Source organism: Lithobates pipiens, unplaced genomic scaffold (assembly GCF_037356315.1).
Source record: "Lithobates pipiens isolate NorthernLeopardFrog02 unplaced genomic scaffold, aLitPip1_a1.2 Scaffold_23, whole genome shotgun sequence".
Taxonomy (NCBI): domain Eukaryota; kingdom Metazoa; phylum Chordata; class Amphibia; order Anura; family Ranidae; genus Lithobates; species Lithobates pipiens.
In genome coordinates, this window is record NW_027507785.1 from 21,043,082 (window position 1) to 21,069,096 (window position 26,015).

Genomic DNA, 26,015 nt, shown 5'->3' on the forward strand with positions numbered 1-26,015 from the left:
TGCTGTGTGTATGCAATACAAGTTCACGGCCAACGCCCTTTGTACAAAAATCCAAGGGAAAGTTTGTACAAAGTCCTATCGTGTGTATGAGGCTTTAGAGTGACACAAAATTAGAATAGCAACTATTTCAATGATGATAGTTCAAACAAATGTCCATATGCGCAAGGATCAAACGGTGATAAGTGCACAAAATTAATTAAGAAATTAATATAGAAGAACAGCAAAGTCCTCTAATGCCGCGTACACACGATCAAACAAGCGGGTGGAAAAGTCCGGCAAACTGAAGTCTGCCAAACAATCCCCCCGTGTGTAGCCTCCGGCATACTTGTTTGACCCGAAAGTACAGCAGACTTAGAAAGTAGTTTTACACTCCAATCTTCCCGCCGGACTCGCATTTCGGCGGACAATCCGGCCGTGTGTGTGCCAGTCCGCCGTACTTTTGAAATGAGCGGACTTTTCCCGCCCGGAGAAAAGTCCGCTGATTTCGAGCGGGTCTCCAGGTAGGCGGGGCCCACGAAGGAGACGTCGCTGGCCCCGCCGCCTGGTATGGACTTAAAGAAGAACCCCAACGCCAAAAAAAATCGGCGTGGGGGTCCCCCCAGGTCCACATCAGACCCTTGTCCGAGCACGCTCCCCGGCCGGCCAGGAAAGGGGGGACAAGCGAGCGCCCCCCCCCCTCCTGAGCCGCGCCAGGCCGCTTGCCCTCAACATGGGGGGTGCCTTGGGGAAGGGGGGGCCGCGTGGCCCCCCACGCCAAAGCACCTTGTCCCCATGTTCATGAGGACAAGGGCCTCTTCCTGACAACCCTAGCTGTTGGTTGTCGGGGTCTGCGGGCGGGGGGCTTATCAAAATCCGGGAGCCCCCTTTAATAAGGGGGCCCCCGGATACCGGCCCCCACCCTATGTGAATGAGTATGGGGTACAATGTACCCCTACCCATTCACCTGTAAAATAAAGTACAAAAAAAACACAACACACAAGATAAAATAGTTTATTGCACAGCTCCGGGGGTCTTCCGTCTTCGGGGGTCTTCTGGCCGGACTCCTCCGCTATCTTCTTGTAGCTCTTTTGCTAGCGGAGGAGCCCAGCTTTCTTCCTCGCCGCCGCCCTCTTCTTCCAACTTCGGGGGTTGTCCCCCTCTTCGGTTCTTCTGCCGGGCCACCGCGCCTTCTTCTAGCTCTTTTACAGGCGGTGGCCCGGTCTTCTGTCGCCGCCGCCGCCTTCTGTTCTTCTGTTTTCTTCTTCTGCAGATGTTGCCTTGCCGAGTCCTCTGCTCACAATGACGGGGACCGGGCACGCGGCGACTTATATAGGGACAAGGGGCGGGGTCTTCGGTTGATGTCACATGGGTTGATGTCACATGGTGACCCCGCCCCCTTACGATGTCACAGTCCCAGAGGATGCTGGGACTGTCGCCATGTGACATCAACCCATGTGACATCAACCGACCGCCTGTAAAAGAGCTAGAAGAAGGCACGGTGGCCCGGCAGAGGAACCGAAGAGGGGGACAAGACCCCTGAAGTCGGAAGAAGAGGGCGGCGGCGAGGAAGAAAGCCGGGCTCCTCCGCTAGCAAAAGAGCTACAAGAAGATAGCGGAGGAGTCCGGCGAGAAGACCCCCGAAGACGGAAGACCCCCGGAGCTGTGCAATAAACCATTTTATCTTGTGTGTTGTGTTTTTTTTGTACTTTATTTTACAGGTGAATGGGTAGGGGTACATTGTACCCCATACTCATTCACATAGGGTGGGGGGCCGGTATCCGGGGGCCCCCTTATTAAAGGGGGCTCCCGGATTCCGATAAGCCCCCCGCCCGCAGACCCCGACAACCAACGGCCAGGGTTGTCGGGAAGAGGCCCTTGTCCTCATGAACATGGGGACAAGGTGCTTTGGGGTGGGGGGGCCGTGCGGCCCCCCCTTCCCCAAGGCACCCCCCATGTTGAGGGCACGCGGCCTGGCATGGCTCAGGAGGGGGGGCACTCGCTCGTCCCCCCTTTCCTGGCCGGCCGGTTAGCGTGCTCAGACAAGGGTCTGATGTGGACCTGGGGGGACGTATCCTTCGTGGGCCCCGCCTACCTGAAGACGCAATCGAAATGAGCGGACTTTCCTCCGCGTGTGTGGGCGAGTCCGTTCATTTCAAGTAGGGCGGATAGTACGGCGGACTTAGTCGCCGTATTAGTCTGCTGAAAAAGTGCCGGGTGTGGGCAAGTAGCCCGTTCGGAAAGTCCAACGGACAGTCTGGTGGGAAGTCCGCCATACAGACGGCTACGTGTGTACGCGGCTTAAGGTTGTGCATTCCAATGTCCGTCACCGTTCACTGAGGATAAGGTTAAAATGGAGAGAGGAAGACGGGACTCAATCTGAAGAAAGACAGTCTATATGTGGGAACCCTTACCAGAACAGGTGGACCACCTTAAGAGCAGAGTCAAACACACAGGTAGATTGAGCCCTCTGCGGGGACAGGAATATCTTTGGATACCTCCGAGCCCTCTGTGTCTTCAATAATGAACAACGATCTTTGGATGGACACTCCAATCTGTAAAGAAACGCTCTCAGCCCCGAGGCCACGAGTGCATAAAAACAAAGAGACTCCAATCGTGTAGACGGTCCTGAGCGGTGCTTTGTGCTGATGCCACCACGCCACGTGTGACCCCGGAACAGGGGTGTTTGTTCATTTTTTAACTAGCCTGCTTTTTATATTTCTGTATATGTTATTTTTCAGATGTCGCCGTTTGTTCTTTTAGCATTAAAGGCTTACTTTTCTAACGTTACTACACGTTTGGAGTCCCTTCGTTTTTATGCACTCGTGGCCTCCGGCCCGAGAGCATCTCTTTACAGATTGGAGTGTCCATCTGCTGGGCTTTTCCCGCATCTCGCTGAAATGATCGTTGTTCATTATTGAAGACACAGAGGGCTCGGAGGTATCCGAAGATATTCCTGTCCCCGCAGAGGGCTCAATCTGCCTGTGTGTTTGAATCTGCTCTTAAGGGGATCCACCTATTTTGGTAAGAGTTCCCACTTATAGAGTGCCTTTCTTCAGATTGAGTCCCATCTTCCTCTCTCCATTTTAACCTTATCCTCAGTGAATGGTGATTGACATTGGAATACACAACCTTAGAGGACTTTGCTTTTCATCTTTATTAATTTCTTCATTTATTAATTCATTTTGTGCACTTATCACCGTTTGATCCTTGCGCATATGGACATTTGTTTGAACTATCATCATTGCAATAGTTGCTATTCGAATTTTGTGTCACTCTAAGTGTGATATTTTATTTTTAGCGCAACTTATTTTATAATACTGAATGTAACATGCCTGGTAAAGAAGGAGCTGAAGAGGGGGATTCTTTTGCATCTTTTGGCCAACACCCCTGGTAGTGGTGACAGGGTATGTAAGGACAAACAAGGAATGAGGGCCAATGCTGAGGGCTGCACCAGCTATTGGGTGTAAGGGACAGATGACCGTGGACCACCAGGAAAGGGCCAGAGGCATAAGCACAGTAGAACCTTAATAGCAGACAGGAACAAAGCCAAGACACAAGCCAAAGGTTGTCAACAGCCGGGCAGTGTAGTACTAAATCGGAAGGCAGGGGACAGCATCAAGACACAGGCTGAGGTCAGCATCAGCCAGACAGCCAGACAGCCAGACAGCGAGGTACAAGGACATGAGGCAGTCTTAAGATACAGGCCAAGGTCAGCAACACAACAGCCAAGTCAATGGGGTACAGAATCAGAAAGCTGGATGCAGAGTCAAAAACAGGCCCAAATCCGAACGGGTGGATAGAAATCCAAAGACAGGTCAAAGGCAGACATCCCAAGTCTCCTGAAAGCCACAGAATTCTCCTGAACTTGGAGAGCGCCGGGTGATCTCCTGGCTGGGCCTGTCATTCCGACACAGACAGAAGACAGAGCGGCTGAATGAAGTACAGCCGCTCAGGCTGCTCTGTCTTCTGTCTGTGGCTGAGTGACAGGCGGATGCAAGGCCGATCCTGAATGGGTGCACCCAGGTGCTGCGAGCTGAGGTGTCGGGGGGGGGGGACGGGACGGGACAGCCCATCACAGCCCATTCCTTACCTGCGGAATCGAAAAAAAAAAAGTACCCATACAGCAGCCAAAGCAGGCCGGGGACAGTGTGACAATGTAAAGTGGTGAGTGTACAGCTTGTATAACAGTGTAAATTTGCTGTCCCCTCAAAATAACTCAACACACAGCCATTAATGTCTAAACCGCTGGCAACAAAAGTGAGTACACCCCTAAGTGAAAATGTCCAAATTGGGCCCAAAGTGTCAATATTTTGTGTCGCCACCATTATTTTCCAGCACTGCCTTAATCCTCTTGGGCATGGAGGTCACCAGAGCTTCACAGGTTGCCAATGGAGTCCTCTTCCCCTCCTCCATGATGACATCACAGAGCTGGTGGATGTTGGAGACCTTCCATTTGAGGATTCCCCACAGATGCTCAATAGGGTTTAGGTCTGGAGACATGCTTGGCCAGTCCATCACCTTTAGCCCTTGTACACACGGTCGGACATTCCGACCACAAAATCCGTCAGATTTTGTCCGACTGATTTTGTCCGAAACTTGTGTTGCATACACACGGTCGGACAAAGTTGTCGGAAAATCCGATTGTACGTAATGTGACAACGTTATTTCGTTACGACGGGACTACGTTCAGGCTAGTAGCTAATAGCTTTGGTCTAGTAATTTGATCTGAGCATGCGTGGCATTTTGTCCGATCGGAATTCTCTACACACAATCGGACAAAGTCCGATCGGATCATGTTGTCGGAAAGATTTATAGCCCAGCTCTAAAACTTTGTCCGTCGGATATTCCGACGGAAACAGTCCGATGGAGCCCACACACGGTCGGATTATCCGACAACACGGTCCGATCGGACATTTTCCGTCGGAATGTCCGACCGTGTGTACAAGGGCTTACCCTCAGCTTCCTTAGCAAGGCAGTGGTCATCTTGGAGGTGTGTTTGGGGTCCTTATCATGTTGGAATACTGCCCTGCGGCCCAGTCTCTGAAGGGAGGGGATCATGCTCTGCTTCAGTATGTCACAGTACATGTCGGCATTCATGGTTCCCTCAATGAGCCATAGATCCTCAGTGCTGGCAGCACTCATGCAGCCCCAGACCATGACACTCCCACCACCATGCTTGACTGTAGGCAACACACACTTGTCTTTGTCCTCCTCACCTGGTTGCCGCCACACACGCCTGACACCAGGATCTTAGGCATGTATTCTACATGGGTAGAGAACAAACAATGAATTTCACAGACATTAATATCTAGAAACAAATATTTATATAACTGTATAATCAAGTACTACATGCTGGCTGTCCCTCACCCCAAGTATAACAAACCAAAGAGCACAGCCCAGGTGTGGAGAGAGCATACCACAGCTATGGGGACACGTATAACATTAGTATACTAGTACCTTGATGGACAAATATCTAAACAGCCAATGTTAACCCATACGGGAGGTTGCACTTCATAAACAGGTGTATAACCACCTATATGTGTGCAATTAATAGTAATATACTGACTTTATTGTCAACACGAAAAGAAAAAGACATCTTTTCAATCAAGGTAGCATACAAAAGGGCAGATATCCAGTATACAGCGGAGAATACAGAGATGTGTGATTGCTAGAAATTGTACTGATCTGCTCATAAGAGATGAATACTTATTAAAAAGCACAAGGGGTATGTTTTAGGTGACTACGGCGCATGTGTGGGCTAGGGCGCATGCCTAACCTGCTGCCCCCCTATTACTTACCTGAACCTGGTCTTTCCAGTGAGGGGGGGGGGTGGCGAGCACACCTGCTCCAGTCGGTGTCTTGGGTCCTGATTGGTTAGATTGATACCATTGGCTCTTGCTGCTGTCAATAAAATCCAATGACACGGAAGCCAAGGGGTGGGGCGAGTTCTGCTGTCCGTGTCGATAGACGCAGCAGCAGGACACGGGAGCGCGGCTGCACGTGTGCCCCTGAGGGAGGGCGGCTCTCCAACGAGGCACTCAAGAAGAGGAGGAGCCAGGAGCGCAGATGAGGGACCCCAGAAGAGGAGAATCTGGGCCGCTCTGTGCAAAACCAACTGCACAGGAGGAGGTAAGTATGACATGATTGTTTTTTGTTTTTTTTAAACAAACCTTTACATTCCCTTAAAGGCAACATTACTGTATTATGAATAGAAAAAGTTTTTAATATTACTTGTATAATTTGTAATAAAATGATTTAATTTTTAATATGTTGTTGTTGTGGTACTGTCAGAAACCATGAAACAGACTGAGACAGAAGTACAATCAAATCACACTTGTTTATTAATAAAAATAAAAAGGTAAATAGAAAAAAGCGTAGTCAAGCATAGCCAGAGTCCTGTAGCCAGATCGGGTAGTCAGCCAGTCCAAAGTTCATTAACCAGATCGGGTAATCAGCCAGGCCAGAAGTCAGGGATCCAAGGAGAGCAACCGCAAGCAGGATAAGAAGCCAGGAGGGATGTCAGCAAGCCAGTCTTGAAACAAACAGCAGAAGATGGTTCCTTGTGATGTGACCAACGCGAAGGCAAATGAAAAGTGAGCTGGAAGGCTTTAAATAGGCAGGTCAGACGAGCATCATCAGGAACAGCTGGTAACTGTGGAGAGCGAAGAGAGCTGGCAATTAGCCGACAGCTGAGCGGCCAGCCCAGAGGAGGAAGGGCTAAGCCAGTCCTGACAAAGTCCATTATCCTTCCAACATTTGGTCTATATATACAGTATATATACAGTATATAGGGCTTCTTCATGAGGAACAGGGAAAGGTTGGAAATATGGGCTTCCCTGCATCAAATTTGCATGTCAAGGCGCGCTATGGAGTCGGTTCACACATCTCTGGAGCGGCTCCGGAGCAAATTGCACAGAAGTCCTGTGTGTCTTCTAAACCATTTCAGGTCCGAATTCAGCCAAAAGTTCGGACTGAAAATGGACCTGAAACGGGGAATGGGGACGCATTGGACCCCCTGCTGAGAGCCGCTCCATGCAGTAGTGTGAACCCAACCATAGAGTCATTCTTGATACATGATTGCACCATTTGTATTATTACTAATTTACACTATTTTATGTCAGCAGCACTTTGATTCTTATTACATTCTGTAGTATGTCTGCAGTCTCTGACCATCTCCTGTATTATGTCTGCAGTCTCTGACCATCACCTGTAGTATGTCTGCAGTCTCTGACCATCTGCTGTATTATGTCTGCAGTCTCTGACCATCACCTGTAGTATGTCTGCAGTCTCTGACCATCTCCTGTAGTATGTCTGCAGTCTCTGACCATCTCCTGTAGTATGTCTGCAGTCTCTGACCATCTGCTGTATTATGTCTGCAGTCTCTGACCATCACCTGTAGTATGTCTGCAGTCTCTGACCATCTCCTGTAGTATGTCTGCAGTCTCTGACCATCTCCTGTAGTATGTCTGCAGTCTCTGACCGTCTCCTGTAGTATGTCTGCAGTCTCTGACCTTCTCCTGTAGTATATCTGCAGTCTCTGACCATCTCCTGTAGTGTGTCTGAAGTCTCTGATCATCTCCTGTAGTATATCTGCAGTCTCTGACCATCACCTGTAGTATGTCTGCAGTCTCTGATCATCTCCTGTAGTATGTCTGCAGTCTCTGACCATCCCCTGTAGTATGTCTGCAGTCTCTGACCATCCCCTGTAGTATGTCTGCAGTCTCTGACCATCCCCTGTAGTATGTCTGCAGTCTCTGACCGTCTCCTGTAGTATGTCTGCAGTCTCTGATCATCTCCTGTAGTATGTCTGCAGTCTCTGACCATCTCCTGTAGTATGTCTGCAGTCTCTGACCATCCCCTGTAGTATGTCTGCAGTCTCTGACCGTCTCCTGTAGTATGTCTGCAGTCTCTGATCATCTCCTGTAGTATGTCTGCAGTCTCTGACCATCTCCTGTAGTGTGTCTGCAGTCTCTGATCATCTCCTGTAGTATGTCTGCAGTCTCTGACCATCCCCTGTAGTATGTCTTCAGCCTCTGATCATCTCCTTTATTATGTCTGCAGTCTCTGACCTTCTCCTGTATTATGTCTGCAGTCTCTGATCGTCTCCTCTAGTATGTCTGCACAGTGTATGACCATCTTATGTAGCTGTATATACACTGAATAATATATGTGGCCCTTTGGTGATGCCAGGCGCCACGCTTGATGCTCCCTATATCAAGAAAGCTGAGTATCGCAGGCTAGAGTAATGCTGGAGGTGCTGTATACTTTGGTTTATGGGCTTCTGGGATGCTCCATAATTCAATCGAAAATTCCAATTTGAAAATGAAGGTACCTACACACAATGCAATCAATAGATTGGGGTTTGGAGTCCGATTGTAGGTATGCAGGGTGCTTTTTCTGAGATGCAATAGAAATGTCAGTCATGTTAAATGTAAAAAAAAAAAGATTTGAATGTGGCAAAGTGTTTCATGCTTCCATCTTCAGAATGTCATGTGTGTGGTACGGTTGTTTTTTAATTTTTAAAAACGTATCAAATGTATTTCCTTTGATAAGAGCGCAGTGAACGAATTTTGTCCAGATGCCTTCTGAATTCTGACCAGCAGAGGGCAGCCTGTGCGCTCTGTCTCCTATTATCCCTCGATGTGGCAGCAGGTGGCGCTGTTGTGGCTGCTGCAGCACACGATGAGAGAGAGAGAGAGAGAGCTGGCGGCCATTTTCTTGGAGACCAGTGACAGCGGCTTAGTACAACTGCTAGAAAATATAGATTTGTCTCAAGTGTCTGTCGTTTTCTGACGTCATCAGCGTGCGTCCATTGAGTGGTGTGAAGGTCCTGTGCAGGTGAGGACATATAAGTGTTTTGCATGGATTGATCACACTGTCATTGTTCCCCAAATCCAACCAATCAGATTCCAGGCTGGGTGGGGGGTAGGGATATTTTAAGGAGCTTACTGTGTATGACCTCAGACATGCTGGGGCTGTGTAAGGAGTTGGGGGGGCAGTAGGGTTCTTGGGTTGCTCGGTAGTGTTGGGGCCAAGGGCCCAGGTTTGGAGGGGGGGGGGGGGGGTAATGAAGCAGAGTTGGGGTCCCTCCCTGGTAGATAAGGCACTACAGGGGGCCCAGGGTGACAGAGCAGAACTGGGGTCCAAGATGACAGTAGATCTAGGGAGCCAGGATGATGGAGCATAGTTGGGTAATGACAAGGTCCCGAGATGATGGAGCAGTGCTAGGGTGCCAAGATGATGGAGCAGAGTTGGAGTTCCTGGCTGATGGAAAAAAGTCAGGGTCCCAGGATGACCAAGCGGTGCTGAGGTCCCAGGATGACTGAGAGGAGTTGGGGGTCTCCAGAATACTGCATAGTTCTAAGGGCCCAGCATGGCAGAGCAGTGCTAGGGTGCCAAGATGATGGAACAGAGTTGGGGTTCCTGGCTGATGGAGAACTGTCAGGGTCCCAGGATGACCAAGCGGTGCTGAGGTCCCAGTATGACAGAGAAGTGTTGGGGTTCTCAAAAATACTGCATAGTTGTAAAGGGGCAGGATGGTGGAGCAATGTTGGGTTCCCAAGATGACAGATTAGTGCTAGGGTGCCAAGATGACGGCGCAGAGTTGGGGTTCCTGGCTGATGGAGAAAACTCAGGGTCTCAGGATGACTAAGTGGTGCTGAGGTCCCAGGATGACAGAGAGAAGTTGAGGGTCTCCAGAATACTGCATAGTTCCAAGGGCCTAGGATGGTGGAGTAATATTGGGTTCCCAAGATGACGGAGCAGAGTTGGGGTTCCCGGCTGGAGAAAAGTCAGGGTCCTGGGATGACTAAGTGGTGCTGAGGTCCCAAGATGACAGAGGAGTGCTAGGGTGCCAAGATGATGGAGCAAAGTTGGGGTGCCTGGCTGATGGAGAACTGTCAGGGTTCCAGGATGACTAAGCGATGCTGAGGTCCCACGATGACAGAGAGGAGTTGAGGGTCTCCAGAATACTGCATGGTTCTAAGGGCCCAGGGTGGTGGAGTAATATTGGGTTCCCAAGGTGACAGAGCAGAGTTGGGGTCCATGGCTGGAGAAAAGTCAGGGTCCTGGGATGACAGAGAAGATTTGGGGGTCTCAAAAATACTGCATAGTTCTAAGGGCGCAGGCTGGTGGAGCAATGTTGGGTTCCCAAGATGACAGAGCAGTGTTAAGGTGCGAAGATGATGGAGCAGAGTAGGGGTTCCGGGCTGATGGAGAAAAGCCAGGGTCCCAGGATGACAGAGAGGAGTTGAGGGTCTCCAGAATACTGCATAGTTCTAAGGGCCCAGGATGGTGGAGCAATGTTGGATTGCAAAGATAACAGAGCAGTGCTAGGGTGAGAAGATGATGTAGAAGAGTTGGGGTTCCTGGCTGATAGAGAAAAGTCAGGGTCCTAGGATGACTAAGCGGTGCTGAGGTCCCAAGATTACAGAGAGGAGTTGGGGGTCTCCAGAATACTGCATGGTTCTAAGGGCCCAGCATGGCAGAACAGTGCTAGGGTGCAAAGTTGGGGTTCCTGGCTGATGGAGAAAAATCAGGGTCCTAGGATGATTAAGCGGTGTTGAGGTCCCAGGATGACAGAGAGGAGTTGAGGGTCTCCAGAATACTGCATGGTTCTAAGGGCCCAGGGTGGTGGAGTAATATTGGGTTCCCAAGGTGACAGAGCAGTGCTAGGGTGCCAAGATGACGGAGCAGAGTTGGGGTCCATGGCTGGAGCAGAGTTGGGGTCCATGGCTGGAGAAAAGTCAGGGTCCTGGGATGACTAAGCGGTGCTGGGGTCCCAGGGTGACAGAGAAGAGTTGGGGGTCTCAAAAATACTGCAGAGTTCTAGGGGCCCAGGATGGTGGAGCAATGTTGGGTTCCCAAGACGACAGAGCAGTGTTAAGGTGCGAAGATGATGGAGAAAAGCCAGGGTCCCAGGATGACAGAGAGGAGTTGAGGGTCTCCAGAATACTGCATAGCTCTAAGGGCCCAGGATGGTGGAGCAATGTTGGATTGCAAAGATAACAGAGCAGTGCTAGGGTGAGAAGATGATGTAGCAGAGTTAGGGTGCCTGGCTGATGGAGAAAAGTCAGGGTCCTAGGATGACTAAGCGGTGCTGAGGTCCCAGGATTACAGAGAGGAGTTGGGGGTCTCCAGAATACTGCATAGTTCTAAGGGCCCAGCATGGCAGAGCAGTGCTAGGGTGCCAAGTTAATTGAGCAAAGTTGGGGTTCCTGGCTGATGGAGAAAAGTCAGGGTCCTAGGATGATTAAGCAGTGTTGAGGTCCCAGCCCAGGATGACAGAGAGGAGTTGGGGGGGGGGGTCTCCAGAATACAGCATAGTTCTAAGGGCCCCGGATGGTGGAGCAATGTTGGGTTCCCAAGATGACAGAGCAGTGCTAGGGTGCTAAGATGATGGAGCAGAGTTGAGGTTCCTGGGTGATGAAGAAAAGTCAGGATCCTGGGATTACTAAGTGGTGCTGAGGTCCCAGGATGGTGGAGCAATGTTGGGTTCCCAAGATGTTGAGGTCCTGGGATGACAGAGCAGAACTAGGTTGCTTACAAGTTAAAATCAGTCTTTTTGCTAGAAAATTACTTAGAACTCCCAAACATATATATTTATTAGCAGAGACCCTAGAGAATAAAATGGCGGTCATTCCAATATTTTATGTTACACTGTATTTGGGCAGCAGTCTTTCAAATGCAATTTGTGGGCAAAAAATACACTTCAATTAATCCAAAAACGAAAAAGTTAAGCTGGAAACAAAAACGCTGGATAGCCACACTCCAAATGTTCACATTTTATTTAATAAAAACAGAATTGAATTACATCCACGGATAAGTACAGACCAACACACACTACTAACGCATTTCACATCAATCACAATGCTCACTCATAGCTAAAAAGTGAAGTAAGCCCAGTTTTTTTGTATAGTATGAAAGGTGATCTTGCGTTGAGAATAGTGATCTTTATTCTAAGCAAAAAAAAATCGGGATTCTCCTTTTATCCAGAATTGTTCAGCTCTATCGCTCGGCTATCCAGGGACTCCAAATATGCTCTGTCATCTTGGGACATTAGCGCCACTTTGTTCTCCTAAGACCCCAACTCTTCTCCATTATCCTGGGACCTCAGTCAATCCAGTGACCCCCCCCCCCCCCCCCAACACTGCTCAATCCTCTTGGAACATCAGCACTGCTCAGTCATCCCAGGACCTTGACCCTGCTTCATCATCCTAGGACCCCCCCCCGAACTCTGCTCCATCATCTGGGGACCCCAGCTGTGCTCTTTCATACTAGGATCTAAGCCATACTCGGTCATTCCTAGGACCCCAACTGAGTGGTTCAGATATTGTGAGATGACATAGCAGAGTTGGGGGTCCTGTCCCAGGATGACAAAGTAGAATTGAGGTACCAAGATGAAGAAGAAAGGGTTCTTGGGCTCACTGAGTGTTGCTGATGTCCCTGGAGAACTGAGCTGCTCTGGGCTCCTGGAATGGCTAAACAGTACGGGGGTCCCAGGATGATGGAGCAGAGTTGGGGTCCTGCAATGACTGAGTAGTGTTAGGTCCTGGAACGATGGAGCAGAGTTGGGGTCCTGGAATGACTGAGTAGTGTTGGGCCCTGGAACGATGAAGCAGAATTGGGGTCCTGGAATGATGGAGCAGAGTTGGGTTCCTGGAATGACTGAGTAGTGTGGGGTCCTGGAATGACAGAGTAGTGTTAGGTCTTGGAACGATGAAGCAGAGTTGGGGTCCTGGAATGACTGAGTAGTGTTGGGCCCTGGAACGATGAAGCAGAGTTGGGGTCCTGGAATGACGGAGTAGTGTTAGGTCCTGGGCAGATGGAGCAGAGTTGGGGCCCTGGAATGACTGAGTAGTGTTGGGCCCTGGAATGATGAAGCAGAGTTGGGGTCCTGAAATGACTGAGTAGTGTTGGGCCCTGGAACGATGAAGCAGAGTTGGGGTCCTGAAATGACTGAGTAGTGTTGGGCCCTGGAACGATGAAGCAGAGTTGGGGTCCTGGAATGGCTGAGTAGTGTTAGGTCCTGGGACGATGGAGCAGAGTTGGGGTCCTGGAATGACTGAGTAGTGTTAGGTCCTGGAACGATGGAGCAGAGTTGGGGTCCTGGAATGACTGAGTAGTGTGGGGTCCTGGAATGACTGAGTAGTGTTGGGCCCTGGAACGATGGAGCAGAGTTGGGTTCCTGGAATGACTGAGTAGTGTTGGGCCCTGGAACGATGGAGCAGAGTTGGGGTCCTGGAATGACTGAGTAGTGTTGGGTCCTGGAACGATGAAGCAGAGTTGGGGTCTTGAGATGACTGTGTTGCTGGGGTTCCAAGAATAGTAGAGCTATTATTCTTTATGTATCTGTCCCAAAATAGCCGATAGCTGATGTTTTATTACAGGTTCTCTTTACTGTCATAGCTTTACACACAGATGACCACATTGAATTATTTCTTCGTTATGTGCAGGAAAACGATGTCGGCGCCCTCTGCACAGGAGAGAAAAGCATGCTGGGACTCCAGGGACCGGTACTGGCAATGCCTGGATGACACTAAGGAAGACAAGGACAAGTGCCAGCAGATCAGGAAGGGCTACGAGCAGAACTGTCCACTGACATGGGTAGGTCACATGATCATTGCCATCAGCCTGTGTCACCATTACATTTCAGAAAATGGAGATGGCAGCCAATCAGATCCCAGACACTGGCAATGGAAAAGAGACGATTTCCCTTTCTTCTACTTCACAAACAGGAGCAAAACCATCCGTGCCAGCCTGTGCACATCTTTATCAGCAGCAAGATCTCAGCAGATCGTTACCTGCTTATGTTGTGTAAATATTTATTGTGACCCCGGCAGATATCAGCCAAACATTGCAACTCCCAGTGCAGTAAACCTGAGGACGTTGCCAGGGATGCCATATCCCAATTAGTAATTTCATTCAAATCGTATCCCAACTGGAAGGGCAGCTGTGTACAGGAGCAGGGGGGAGGATTCTGGGAAATATTGCCTACACTGAGTGTTGTCACCATGGTGGGAAGGAGAGATTACAATTTTCTCTTACGTTCACCAACTGACACAGCTCCTCTCTTAGACCATTGGGTTGTTACGCCACCTTCAGGAGAGGACTAGGCGTTACATGTTAACATGTAATATAAAAACTAGAACTTTCTAGTTCCACCCAAGGGGCGGTCCCTTAGGTAACAACCCAACAGCCTGCATTGCAGCTTCAGTTTTTTTCAGCCTAGTGAAGGAGAAGGACCTAGGAACCCTGAGGGCCCATCGGTCCATGGATTTTTTTTGCAGAAGCAAGATAAATGATCCTGTGATCTGCTATCAACAGCCAGCTGGGTGACATGCTGGATACTCTTATCCTTGTAGTCTCCCCAGCCTGGCCAGCGAGCATGTGCAGACCAGAGCTCCACGCTGGGTCGGCCACGACATACCTCAGCTCCAGAGGTGGTCGGTGAGTGTTAATGCTCCGGGGCATACATATGACCGGGCTACTGATGTCTGTGTCACAGTGTGCAGGGCCAGCAGCCACCCTGTACTGATCGGAGAGTGGGTCTGTGATGGAATGTCTCCCAGCTCTCGAGGACTGGTAAGTACAGCTCTGCGCTGTAGCGCTGTTTCACCGCCATTATCTGCCTGTTTTTTCTCACTGTCCCTCATGGTATACAGTGCTCGGCTGCCATCTTTGGTGGGGCAAGGAGGTGCATGCTCTCTGGCCATTTTCCTGTAGTTCGGCGGCCATTTTTGCCTGTGATTATGTCCTTTATACTGGATGTTCGGCGGCCATTTTCTTGAAGCCTGAACACGTTTTTGGTCCGTTGTAGTGCAATTCAGAGCAGGTCTGCACAGCGCGGCATGGTCTCCTATGCATCTGGGAGCTGACACAGACACTACTAGCTGGACAGCGCAGAACCAGTCAGGGTGGTGAGTCCTGCGGGAAAGAGCCCCTCAGCCAGCAGCAGTTAGGAGGGTGGGACCATCACTGTCCTAAGTCCCCAACAGGTGGCAGACAGGGTAGGGTCAGCATGGCTTCAAAAACTAGTATTTCTTCCTCCAAAATCCAGGCAATTGCAACCGGTTCACCTGTAGACAGTGCAGCGCCTCTAGACGCTTTGTCGGCGGTCCTCAATTCATTAGTTGCCAAGATCGAAACGGCCCATGGGCGCAAAGGTGGTAAAAAAACGGCCCCTGCCCCCCCCCCCCCCCCCTGTCCTCTGGGGAGAGCTCTGACACAGACTCGGACCCTGCTGAGGCTGGTGACCCCTGCTCTGTTGTTTCAGATGACGCTGACCAGGACTGATCTGACAGTGAGGATGAGTCCCCGTCTGGGTCCGTGCGCAACAAAGCGCTTGTTGGAACACTTATCACAGCTGTGCGTGATACCCTGAAGATTCAGGAGCCAGCAGATCCCTCTGCTGATGTACCGGTCCCTTTTAGGTCCCGTGAGCCAGCCCGTTCACCTAAGGTGTTTCCGTATCTGACTTATTTTAAATTCATTTACAAGGAAAGGGGTCGACCGCAATGGACATTTTCGGTCCCCAAATACATGGCGGTGTTACCCCTTTGAGGAAAGGCTTCTCAAAAAGTGGTCGGCTCCTCCGGTCGTGGACCCCTCAGTTTCCAGGTTAAACAAAGTAACCACGATCTCGGTAGAGGGGACTTCTGCCTTTAAGGACCCCATGGACAGGAAGGCCGAGGTGGTGGCTCGTTCCTTGTTTACGGTTGTGGGGTCAACTATGCGACCTGTACTGGCATCCGCACTTGTGTCTTAGACACTAACCAAGTGGGCAAAACTTTTGCACTGTGAATTGGGAGAGCAACAGGCTTCTCCTGTCTGTGTGGAACTAGCAGACCAACTAGTGCAAGGCCTGAAGTACATTTTGTGACGCGGCCCTGGATACTCTACCTCTGTTATCCAGGGCTTCAGTGTCAGTGGTGCTGAGGTACCTGATTTGGCTTAAATGCTGATCAGCTGACCAGGCATCTAAGAAAGGCCTGACGGATCGTCCCTTCCTTGGCGACTGGCTCTTTGGAGCCTCTTTGGGTGACATTATTAAAAATGCCACAGGTGGTAAGAGTACACTACTCCCACAGGCCAAAAAGGCTAAGGAGACACGCCGTAGGCAAGGGCCCTCATTCTCCGCTCACAAGCGGCTTTTTCGTCCACCCGGGGCATCGGCCAAGCAAGCCTTGAACCGCAAGCCTAACAAGCCTGCGAGCAAAAGTGCTACTGCATGAATGTTTGCCCCCACCCGCAACACGGGTGGGGCAGTCGCCTTCGGGAGTTTGCAGCCCGGTGGACCTCTCGGCTGTCCGACCTATGGGTCTGCGATCTGATTTCCTCAGGCTACAAGATAGAGTTCCTCTCTTGGCCGCAAAACAGATTCTTCCCCTCCAACATACCCGTACTCCCGGTTCGCCGGGAGGCCCTATTGGGGGCGGTAAGGGACCTGCTAAGTCGCAGGGGGATAGTACCTGTTTCAGAATCGGAATGTTTCCAGGGGTTCTACTCAGACCTGTTTGTATTCCCCAAAAAGGAAGGGGTACGTCCAATCTTGGACCTGAAAGCCCTCAATTACTTTGTAAAAGTGCAGAGGTCCAGAATGGAATCAGTTCGCTCAGTAGTCGCTGCACTCCATCAAGGGGACTCCCTGGCGTCTTTGGACATCCAGGATGCGTACCTGCATATACCTATATGCCTTTGACATCAGAGGTTTCTGCAATTTGCAGTTGGGGAAGCTCACTACCAATTTGTGGCCCTCTCTTTTGGTTTGGCATCAGCCCCCCCCGAGTCTTTATCAAGGTATTGGCTCCTGTTTTGGCATTTCTGCTGCAACGCGGGATCCCGATCGTGGGATACCTAGACAATCTCCTTCTGAGAGTGTCTTCCCCCTCAGAGTTAGAGGAGGATGTGGCGATCACCATGCAGACCCTGCAGGAATTTGGGTGGCTGTTGAACCTAAAAAAGTTGGTGATCGTACCGACTCAGCGTTTGGAGTACCTAGGCTTACTGCTGGACTCCATGGAAGTGAGAGTGTTTCTCCCTTCAGACAAGCTGCAGACTCTCAGAGCCATGGTAAAACTGTTGATGAACTGCAGGTGGTCATCGTTACACTTCTGCATGCGAGTCCTGGGTCTCATGGTGGCCTCCTTCGAGGCAGTACCTTATGCCCAGTTTTACACCAGAGTCCTGCAGAAGGAGATTTTGACAAAGTGGGACAAATCTCCTTTGTCCCTGGATCGGCAGATTCAGGTGAGCCAGTTAGTCAGAGATTCCCTGCTCTGGTGGCTGAGATCCCCAGCACTTCTGTCCGGGAAGTCATTTCTACCTCTGAAATGGTCAGTGATCACAACGGACGCCAGCCTAACCGGCTGGGGTGGAGTAATGGGAGTTCAGTCAATCCAGGGCCTCTGGTCGGTGGAGGAATCCAAGTTGCCGATCGATCTACTCGAGCTGAGAGAACGACCGGGTTATGCCTCTCCACATGGTCGATAAGACTTTGAGGGCGTCCGATCAGGATCTAGTCAGACAACGCCACGGCGGTGGCATACGTCAATCACCAAGGAGTAACACGGGAGGTCGCTCACATCCTTCGGTGGGCAGAGCGACATGTACCGGCCCTGTCGGCCATTTACATCCCGGGAGTGGAGAACTGGCAGGCGGACTACTTAAGTCGCCAGATGCTGGACCCAAGAGAATGGGCGTTGCATCCGGAGGTGTTCAGGCTACTGTGCCTGCGATGGGGCACTCCAGACGTGGATCTACTGGCCTCCCGTCTCAATCGGAAGGTGCCGAGATTCGTGTCCAGGACAAGAGATCCTTGGGCAGACGCGTCAGGCGCACTGGTGGCTCCTTGGGGTCAGTACCAGCTGATCTATGCTTTCCGTCACTGAAACTTGCCACATCTGCTTCGCAGAGTGGGGGCTGAGGGGGATCCCAGCAATACCGATTGCCCCAGCGTCCCTGGTACGCAGACCTAGTGCGCCTGGTGGCAGATGCCCCCTGGCGACTGCCGTTATGAGAGGACCTTCTGTCTCAAGGTTCGATTCTCCATCCTGCTTTACCATCGCTGGTTTTAACGGCATGGCTATTGAGAGCCAGGTGTTGAGGAACCGGGGTCTTTCGGACTCGATGATTCCAACTATGCTGAGAGCACGGAAATCTTCTTCTCGGAAGATATATCATGGTACCTGGAAGGCCTACATCGCCATGTGTGAGGAGAAAGGATGGCACCCGCGCTCCTTTTCTATATCCAGGACCCTGCTGTTCCTACAGCAAGGAGTAGAGAAAAAATTTGGATTTAAGCACCATTAAGAGACAAATCTCAGCTTTGGCTGTTTTTTTTTCAGCGACCCCTGGCGTCTCACTCTCTAGAGAGCACTTTTGTTCAAGGGATCCGACATGTAGTTCCTGCGGTGCGCCCACTGTTACCCCCATGGGATCTGAACCTGGTGTTATCGGCGCTTCAAAAACCACCATTTTGAAAATATCAGAGAGATCTCTCTGTTGACTCTTTCCCAGAAAGTGGTCTTTCTAGTGGCCATCACATCGGCCAGGAGGGTTTCGGAACTGGCGGCCTTGTCCTACAAGTTGCCCTATCTGATTATCCACAAGGATAAAGTGGTGTTGCGTCCGCAACCTTCTTTTCTGCCGAAGGTGGTTTTGGTGTTTCACATCAATGAGGACATTGTGTTACCATCTCTGTGTCCTAAACCGACACATCCTAAGGAGGTGGCCCTCCATTCCCTGGACGTGGCCCGTGCTCTGAGGGTGTATTTGTCTGCTACGGCTCCCTTTCGGAAGTCAGACTTCTTGTTTGTTTCGGTGGCTGGTCCGAAGAAAGGCATGGCGGTCTCGTCGGCCACCATTTCCAGGTGGATCAGACAGATTGTAGTACAAGCCTACGCCTTGAAGGGGCAGGTGCCCCCCTTTCCGGTCACGGCCCACTCCACAAGGGCAATCGGAACGTCTTGGGCCTTCCGACATCAAGCGTCTGTCGCTCAGGTGTGTAATGCGGTGACTTGGTCGTCTGTTCACACCTTTTATAAAATTCTACAAGGTAGATGTCAGTGCATCGGCTGATGCCTGTTTTGGCCGCAAAGTTTTGCAGGCGGCCGTATAATTGCACTTAATTTTTTTTCCTGGTTTATGGTAAAAACACAGTACCTTTTAAGTTAATGCACTGTTGCATTTGTTACCGCAGTTCTGAGGCGGTTTGGAGGTAGTGTCTCCCAGTTGAGGAGCACTCTGTTTTTTTGTGGGTAAAAAAGTTTTGATTTCCCACACACTGTTGTGTTTTTGTGGGTAAAGTTCTATGCTAGTTCCCACTTGCCGTGGTGGGTGAAGTTTTTTATGTTGTTTTGGCACTGCTTGGGGACGTCCCAATGGTCTAAGAGAGGAGCTGTGTCAGTCGGTGAATATAAGAGAAAATAGGATTTTTTGTACTCCTTTTCTCTGTAGTTCACCGACTGACACAGCACCCACCCCTCCTATTTTTGTCTATGTCATACTGCTTGTGGACGTACTGAGAGCTGCATGGTAGGCTGTGGGGTAATTACCTAAGGGGCTGCCCCTTGGGCGGAACTAGAAAGTTCTAGTTTTTATGTTACATGTTATGCCTAGTCCTCTCCTGAAGGTGGAGTAACAACCCAATGGTCTAAGAGAGGAGCTGTGTCAGTCGGTGAACTACAGAGAAAGGGAATTTTTTACGGTGAGAACAAAAAATCCTATTTTTTTTTTTTCGTTTTGGAGCTGTTTGGCTACTTGAAAATTGAAATTTGCTTTGTACCTTAGATCAGTCTGTCCTGTCCATCTATGGGACCCAGGCTTCTGGTGACATCCTCCAGTGCAGCTCTGAAAGCCATCGCATTTATACTCCCCTACCCATCCCTATTTATACTTCCTTCCCCACCCCATCCTATTAGATGCCTCTCCCCACCCCCATCCATTTATACTCCCCTACCAACCCCCATCTATCCCATCCATTTATACTCCCCTACCCACCCCAATCTATTACTACCCCCTATCCCATCCAGTTATAGTCCCCTACCCACCCCCATCTATTACTACCCTCCTACCCCATCCAGTTATACTCCCCTACCCACCCCCATCCATTTATACTCCCCTACCCACCCTCATCTTATACTACCCTCCTATCCCATCCATTTATACTCCCCTACCCACCCCCATCTATTACTACCGTCCTACCCCATCCAGTTATACTCCCCTACCCACCCCCATCTATTACTACCCCCTATCCCATCCAGTTATATTCCCCTACCCACTCCCATCTATTACTACCGTCCTACCCCATCCATTTATACTCCCCTACCCTCCCCCATCTTATACTACCCTCCTATCCCATCCAGTTATATTCCCCTACCCACCCCCATCTATTACTACTCCCTATCCCATCCAGTTATATTCCCCTACCCACCCCCATCTATTACTACTCCCTATCCCATCCAGTTATATTCCCCTACCCACCCCCATCTATTACTACCCTCCTACCCCATCCAGTTATACTCCCCACCCCATCCTATTAGATGCCTTTCCTCACCCCCATCAATTTGTACTCACCTATCTATTATTACCCTCCTATCCCATCCTCCAGTTATTCTCCCCTACCCCCCCCCATCTATTACTACCCTCCTACCCCATCCAGTTATACTCCCCTACCCACCCCCAACTCGTTTATCCATGTCTTTATGGACCTTGCTTTGTGCACTCGTGTGCAGTCATGTTGGAACAGGAAGGGGCCATCCCCAAATTGTTCCCACATAGTTGGAAGCATAAAATTGTCCAAAATGTCTTGGTATGCTGACGCCTTAAGAGTTCCGTTCACTGGAATTAAGGGGCCAAGCCCAACCCCTGAAAAGCAACCCCCTCACCATAATCCCCCCCCTCCACCAAATGATTTGGACCCCACTGGACAAAGCAAGGTCCATAAAGGACAGCACAGTGGTGTAGTGGTTAGCACTCTCACCTAGCAGCAATAGGGTCGCTGGTTCAAATCCCGACCCGACACCATCTGTCTGGAGTTTGCATGTTTCCCCTGTGCCTGCGTGGGTTTCCTCCAGGTACTCCAATTTCCTCCCACACTCCAAAGACATGCTGGTAGGTTAATCAGATCCTGTCTACAGAAATTGGCCCTAGTATATGTGTATGTGTTTTTTAGCTTTGCTTAGGACTCTGCTGGGTAAAGGACCGAGCTATATCAAGATGCAACTCAAAGACATGGATGAGCGAGTTTGGGGTGGAGGAACTTAAGTGGCCTGCAGAATCCTGACCTTTACCCCATAGAACAGTGATGGCGAACCTTGGCACCCCAGATGTTTTGAAACGACATTTCCCATGATGCTCTTGCACTCTGCAGTGTAGTTGAGCATCATGGGAAATGTAGTTTCAAAACATCTGGGATGCCAAGGTTCTCCATCACTGCCATAGAACAACTTTGGGATGAATTAGAGTGGAGACTGTGAGCAAGGGCTTCTCGTCCAACATCAGTACCTGACCTCACAAATGCTCTTCTGGAAGAATGGTCAAACATTCCCATAGCCACACTCCTAAACCTTGCAGACGGCCTTCCCAGAAGAGTTGAAGTTGTTATAGCTGCAAAGGGTGGGCCAACTCAATATTGGACCCTACAGACTAAGACTGGGATGCGATTAAAGTTCATGTGTGTGTAAAGACAGGTGTCCCAATACTTTTGGTATTATAGTGTATTACTGAGCAGGGGAGGCCAGTGCATGTCCCCATTCCCAGAATCAAGGTAAGTGTGCCTTTGGAGAAAAGGTTAGTTTGTGAAATGCTTTCAATAGATAAACTTGCATATAAGTCCAGAGGACACCCCCAGAAAAGTGATCAGGATGGGTAAACACCATAGGCACATAGGAATGGAAGTGATTGCACAGCACCTGCCAGACTCTACAAGTAAAGTTTATTCTCGTCTCGCCACAAAGGAAAGGATCCCAACCACGCATGTAAACCGCACATGTTAATGTGGACGGTGGAGACTCAACCAACTATTTTGGACGCCTGTGTAAAGGAAGCTGAATAGACGGTCGAGACACAACCGTAATACATGTTTGATCCTTTATTAAAGGCTTGTTCACACGGGTAGCCATTGAGCTGTGGTTTTACCACCCCTTGACTACCTACCTAAAACAGGGAGATGCTGCCACTAAGGGCTGTAGATATGCCGTGGCAAAAATGAAATCCCCGGTCTCTTTTAGATAGGCAGTACTGCCCACCAAACATTCCCCATTCAAGTGAATGGGGCAAGTCACCATCTTCCTGCTACTACATGTGTGCACACAGTGCCAATGGGGTCATTTGGCCCTTTTCAGGTTTAAGAGCCCTTTCACACAGGTGATCCGATCAGTTGTTTCAGGCGGACCTGATTGGAAGGTCCATGCATTCCTATTAGTGTGGCACCGATACCAATATTGGTGCTGATACTGTGTATTTTCACGAGTACTGGTGAAAATGCTCAAATACCCAAAAACTGATAACTTTGCGGCGCGCTTTGAGCCCGTACAAACAGGAATTCTGAACAGGAGCGCGGTGCAATTCCCAGGGCCGTCTTTACTATTGATTGGACCCTGGCAGGGCCGGCCCAAGACGTTGTGCTGTCTGGGTCCAAGGAAGAAATTATGCCCACCAACGGCCCCCACATCCATAATTTTGTATCGTGATAATTAAAACTAAAATCAAAATTTATCAGGAAGTCAGATTTACATGCAACAGCACCTGGTCTATATGCAAAAATAGATGACATACCATTATGTTCAATTTCAAGGGGCATGCTAGGGTAGTATAAGGGCATGCTAAGGTAGTAAATGGGCACGTTAGGGTAGTATATAGAGGATACAGGGTAGTATATGGACAGACTAGGGTTGTAAATGGGCACGTTAGGGTAGTATATGGACAAGCTAGAGTAGTAAATGGGCACGTTAGGGTAGTATATAGAGGATACAGGGTAGTATATGGACAGGCTAGGGTAGTAAATGGGCACGTTAGGGTAGTATATGGACAGGCTAGGGTAGTAAATGGGCACGTTGGGGTAGTATATGGGACAGGCTAGGGTAGTAAATGGGCACACGAGGATAGTATATAGAGGGTAGTATATGAACAAGAAAAACAAACAGAAATGGAAGGTGCGCACACTTAGTGCATTACCAAAGGGCCACAAACACAGTGCATGGACATGCACAGAACACGGGGTTGGGCTAATATGTTTTGGGGATGGCACCCCCTTCCTCAGAGCTAGGCTGAACAGACTAGGGTAGTATATTGGCACACTTGGGTAGTATATAGACAGGCTAAGGTAGTAAATGGGCATGCTAGGGTAGTATATGAACAGGCTAGGGCAGTATAGTAGAGAAGGAGAGGCAGCCGGGGTTCAATTTGCTGCCCCTCTCAAAGTGCTGCCTGGGTCCAATGGAGCACATGGTAGGGCCGCCAAAGGAAGCTGGGTGGGCAAACACTTTCTTGCCCCCCCCCCCCCCCCCCCCCTTCCATGTAATTTATTGAATTCAGATCAGGCAGCGATTGTGATTGGTTGTCAGAGGTTACAGTGTATCATTACCGCTTACTGACTGGTTGCTAGTGGTTACAGCACACATTATGGCTCACTGATTATTTGCTAGAGGTTACAGCACATGACTTCTGCTTGTTGATTGATTGCTACAGATTACTGTTCATCAATACTGTTCACTGATTGGTTGCTCGAGTTTACTAGACATTCTTACCACTCAAAAAGCAGCTACTTTGGGCCTCACACCAATGATGGGGCCCAGGGTAGCTGCCCCTTTTGCCCTGCCTGAAAGGCAGCCCTGGGGTTTCCTATCGGAATCGCATGCAGTTTCCCCACACTGCTCCTGTGTGAACCCTGGCTTGTCATAGCGATTGCCACCTGGATTCACATGAGAGCGGTGCGGGAAACTGCATCTAATTCAGGCAGGAATCGCACTGCATTCCTGTTCAAATCACCAGCAATGGGCCGTCTTTATTACAGGAAATCTCACAGCGGGTTCCTGAACAGATTTAGAAGAAATACACAAACCACACCGAGATTTGAGAAGAATACACATAAGGAACGTATTTAGGCAATACTCGGAGTTCAGCTTTAAGTCCTCAGCTGCTACATTGTACAGAATTTGTGGAGCTTCGGTGTTCTGGCAGATAGTGTCCTGCCATCATATAGTGTCCGCCCCATACTGCGCATGCACAGTACGGGGCAGAAGAAGCTTCGGAAAATCTCCGAAGATGAACGGTGCCTGCGCCGTGAGCGGAGGTGGTAGCCCCACCATCCAAGCGGACATAAGGTTGGGAAAATTAGAGGGCCGCTCGCCACGTTTCGGGCTCGGCCTCGCTGCGCTCAGCTCTTTTATATTCTAGCTCTATGTCCACTTGGATGGTGGGGATAGAACCTGGACTCACAGCGCAGGCGCCGTTCATCTTCGGGTATTTTCGGAATCTGTGTATTGCGCATGCGCAGTACACATCGGCCACTGTCCGATGGGGGACACTATATGATAGGACACCGGCTCTTTTTTTGGGTTCTGTAGCCAGATAAAATATTGACAGATTTTTTTTTTTTTCCAGATTAAATACTTTGATAAGAGAAGAGATTATCTGAAGTATAAAGCTGAATTGGAACGTAAAGGGTTTGAGCCGGCAGAAAAAGCCAAGATCTCATAGCGGCCTCCATTACAGAGAATGGGCTTTATATAAAGACTGAACGTTCTACATTGCATTTTATTGGGAGCGGGAAAGCGAAGGATTGTGTATTTGAATATGAGGACCACGCGGGTTCTACTCTGCTTTGTATATACAGAATTTATTAAATGACTTTGGACTATATATTCCCATCTTTCCTTCACTCGTCTCCATACCCAGCAAAGGGTAACATCCAATTGCCTCCCGCCGACGGTTCCGGTAAGCGGCGGAGGGCACTGGAGCGCAGCAGGAGGGGGGGGCCTCTCCCACCACCAATAAAATAGATCTTGCGGCAAATCCACCGCAGAGACCACTTTTATCTGAAATCGGACCGCCCGCTGAAGAAGAGGATACCGGGGTTATGCCAGCTAGCTGCTGCCACAACAACGATTTTCCTCTTGAAACTTAGGCTGTATATCGGTGCGCTTATACAGCGCCAACAGTTTGCGCAGCGTTTTACAATAAAAAGGGGAACAGTATAATACATAACAGTTCAATACAGAAGGGATAGGAGGACCCTGCTCGTGGAGCTTACAATCTAAGTGCTGCAGCACTTATAGGTGTATCCGCACTTAGTTTTTTTTTCTTAATCCCACAATTACCTGTTGATCCTGCCACTGAAGTCCACCTGATTCTGCTTCCTGTGATGGGGTGACAACGATGCTGCACTGTTCATAAGAGCAGTGCAGCATTGTTGTCACTCCTACGTAGGGATGAGAAGACGCATGGCTATCAGCATTGCCCCTTCTGATTCACAAGCCTGTAGCTTGTCTGTCAGCACCTGGCCAAGCCTAGTCCTGCCCACTGCCATCTGGATTGGCAGCACTGAGGATCCTCCCCTCCCCCCACCCCACTGTGAGCTGCAGTGCCTGGGAGAGGGAGTGTGTGACACACAAGTTAATGAATTTGCCTGAATTCGCACCTGAAGCAAAACCAAAATCGCACAGGACCCTTTTTAACCACTTCAGCCTCAGAAGGATTTCCCTCCTTTCATGACCAGGCCATTTTTTGCTATTCGGCACTGCGTCACTTTAATTGACAACTGCGCGGTCGTGCGACGCTGTACCCAAACAAAATTGACATCCTTTTCTTTCCCCTCATAAATAGAGCTTTCTTTTGGTGGTATTTGATCACCTCTTCGTTTTATTTTTTGCGCTATAAACAAAAAAAAAAACGTCAATTTTGAAAAAAATATATCTTTTTTTTAATTTCTGCTATATTACACATCCAAAAAAAAAATATATATATATATATATAAAAAAAAAAATATTCACCAGTTTAGGCCAATATGTATTCTTTTACATATTTCTGGTTTGCGT

General features: G+C 49.6%; 1 protein-coding gene across 1 annotated transcript; it reads left to right on the forward strand.

Annotated features, from left to right (window-relative positions):
• The first annotated feature begins 8,690 nt into the window (after positions 1-8,690).
• Positions 8,691-24,840, forward strand: COA6 (cytochrome c oxidase assembly factor 6). Its single transcript, XM_077451265.1, has 3 exons — positions 8,691-8,817; positions 13,434-13,584; positions 24,583-24,840. The coding sequence occupies exons 2-3, from the start codon at positions 13,441-13,443 to the stop codon at positions 24,676-24,678; spliced, it is 240 nt and encodes a 79-aa protein (XP_077307391.1). The 5' UTR covers positions 8,691-8,817; positions 13,434-13,440; the 3' UTR covers positions 24,679-24,840.
• The last annotated feature ends 1,175 nt before the right edge of the window (positions 24,841-26,015 follow it).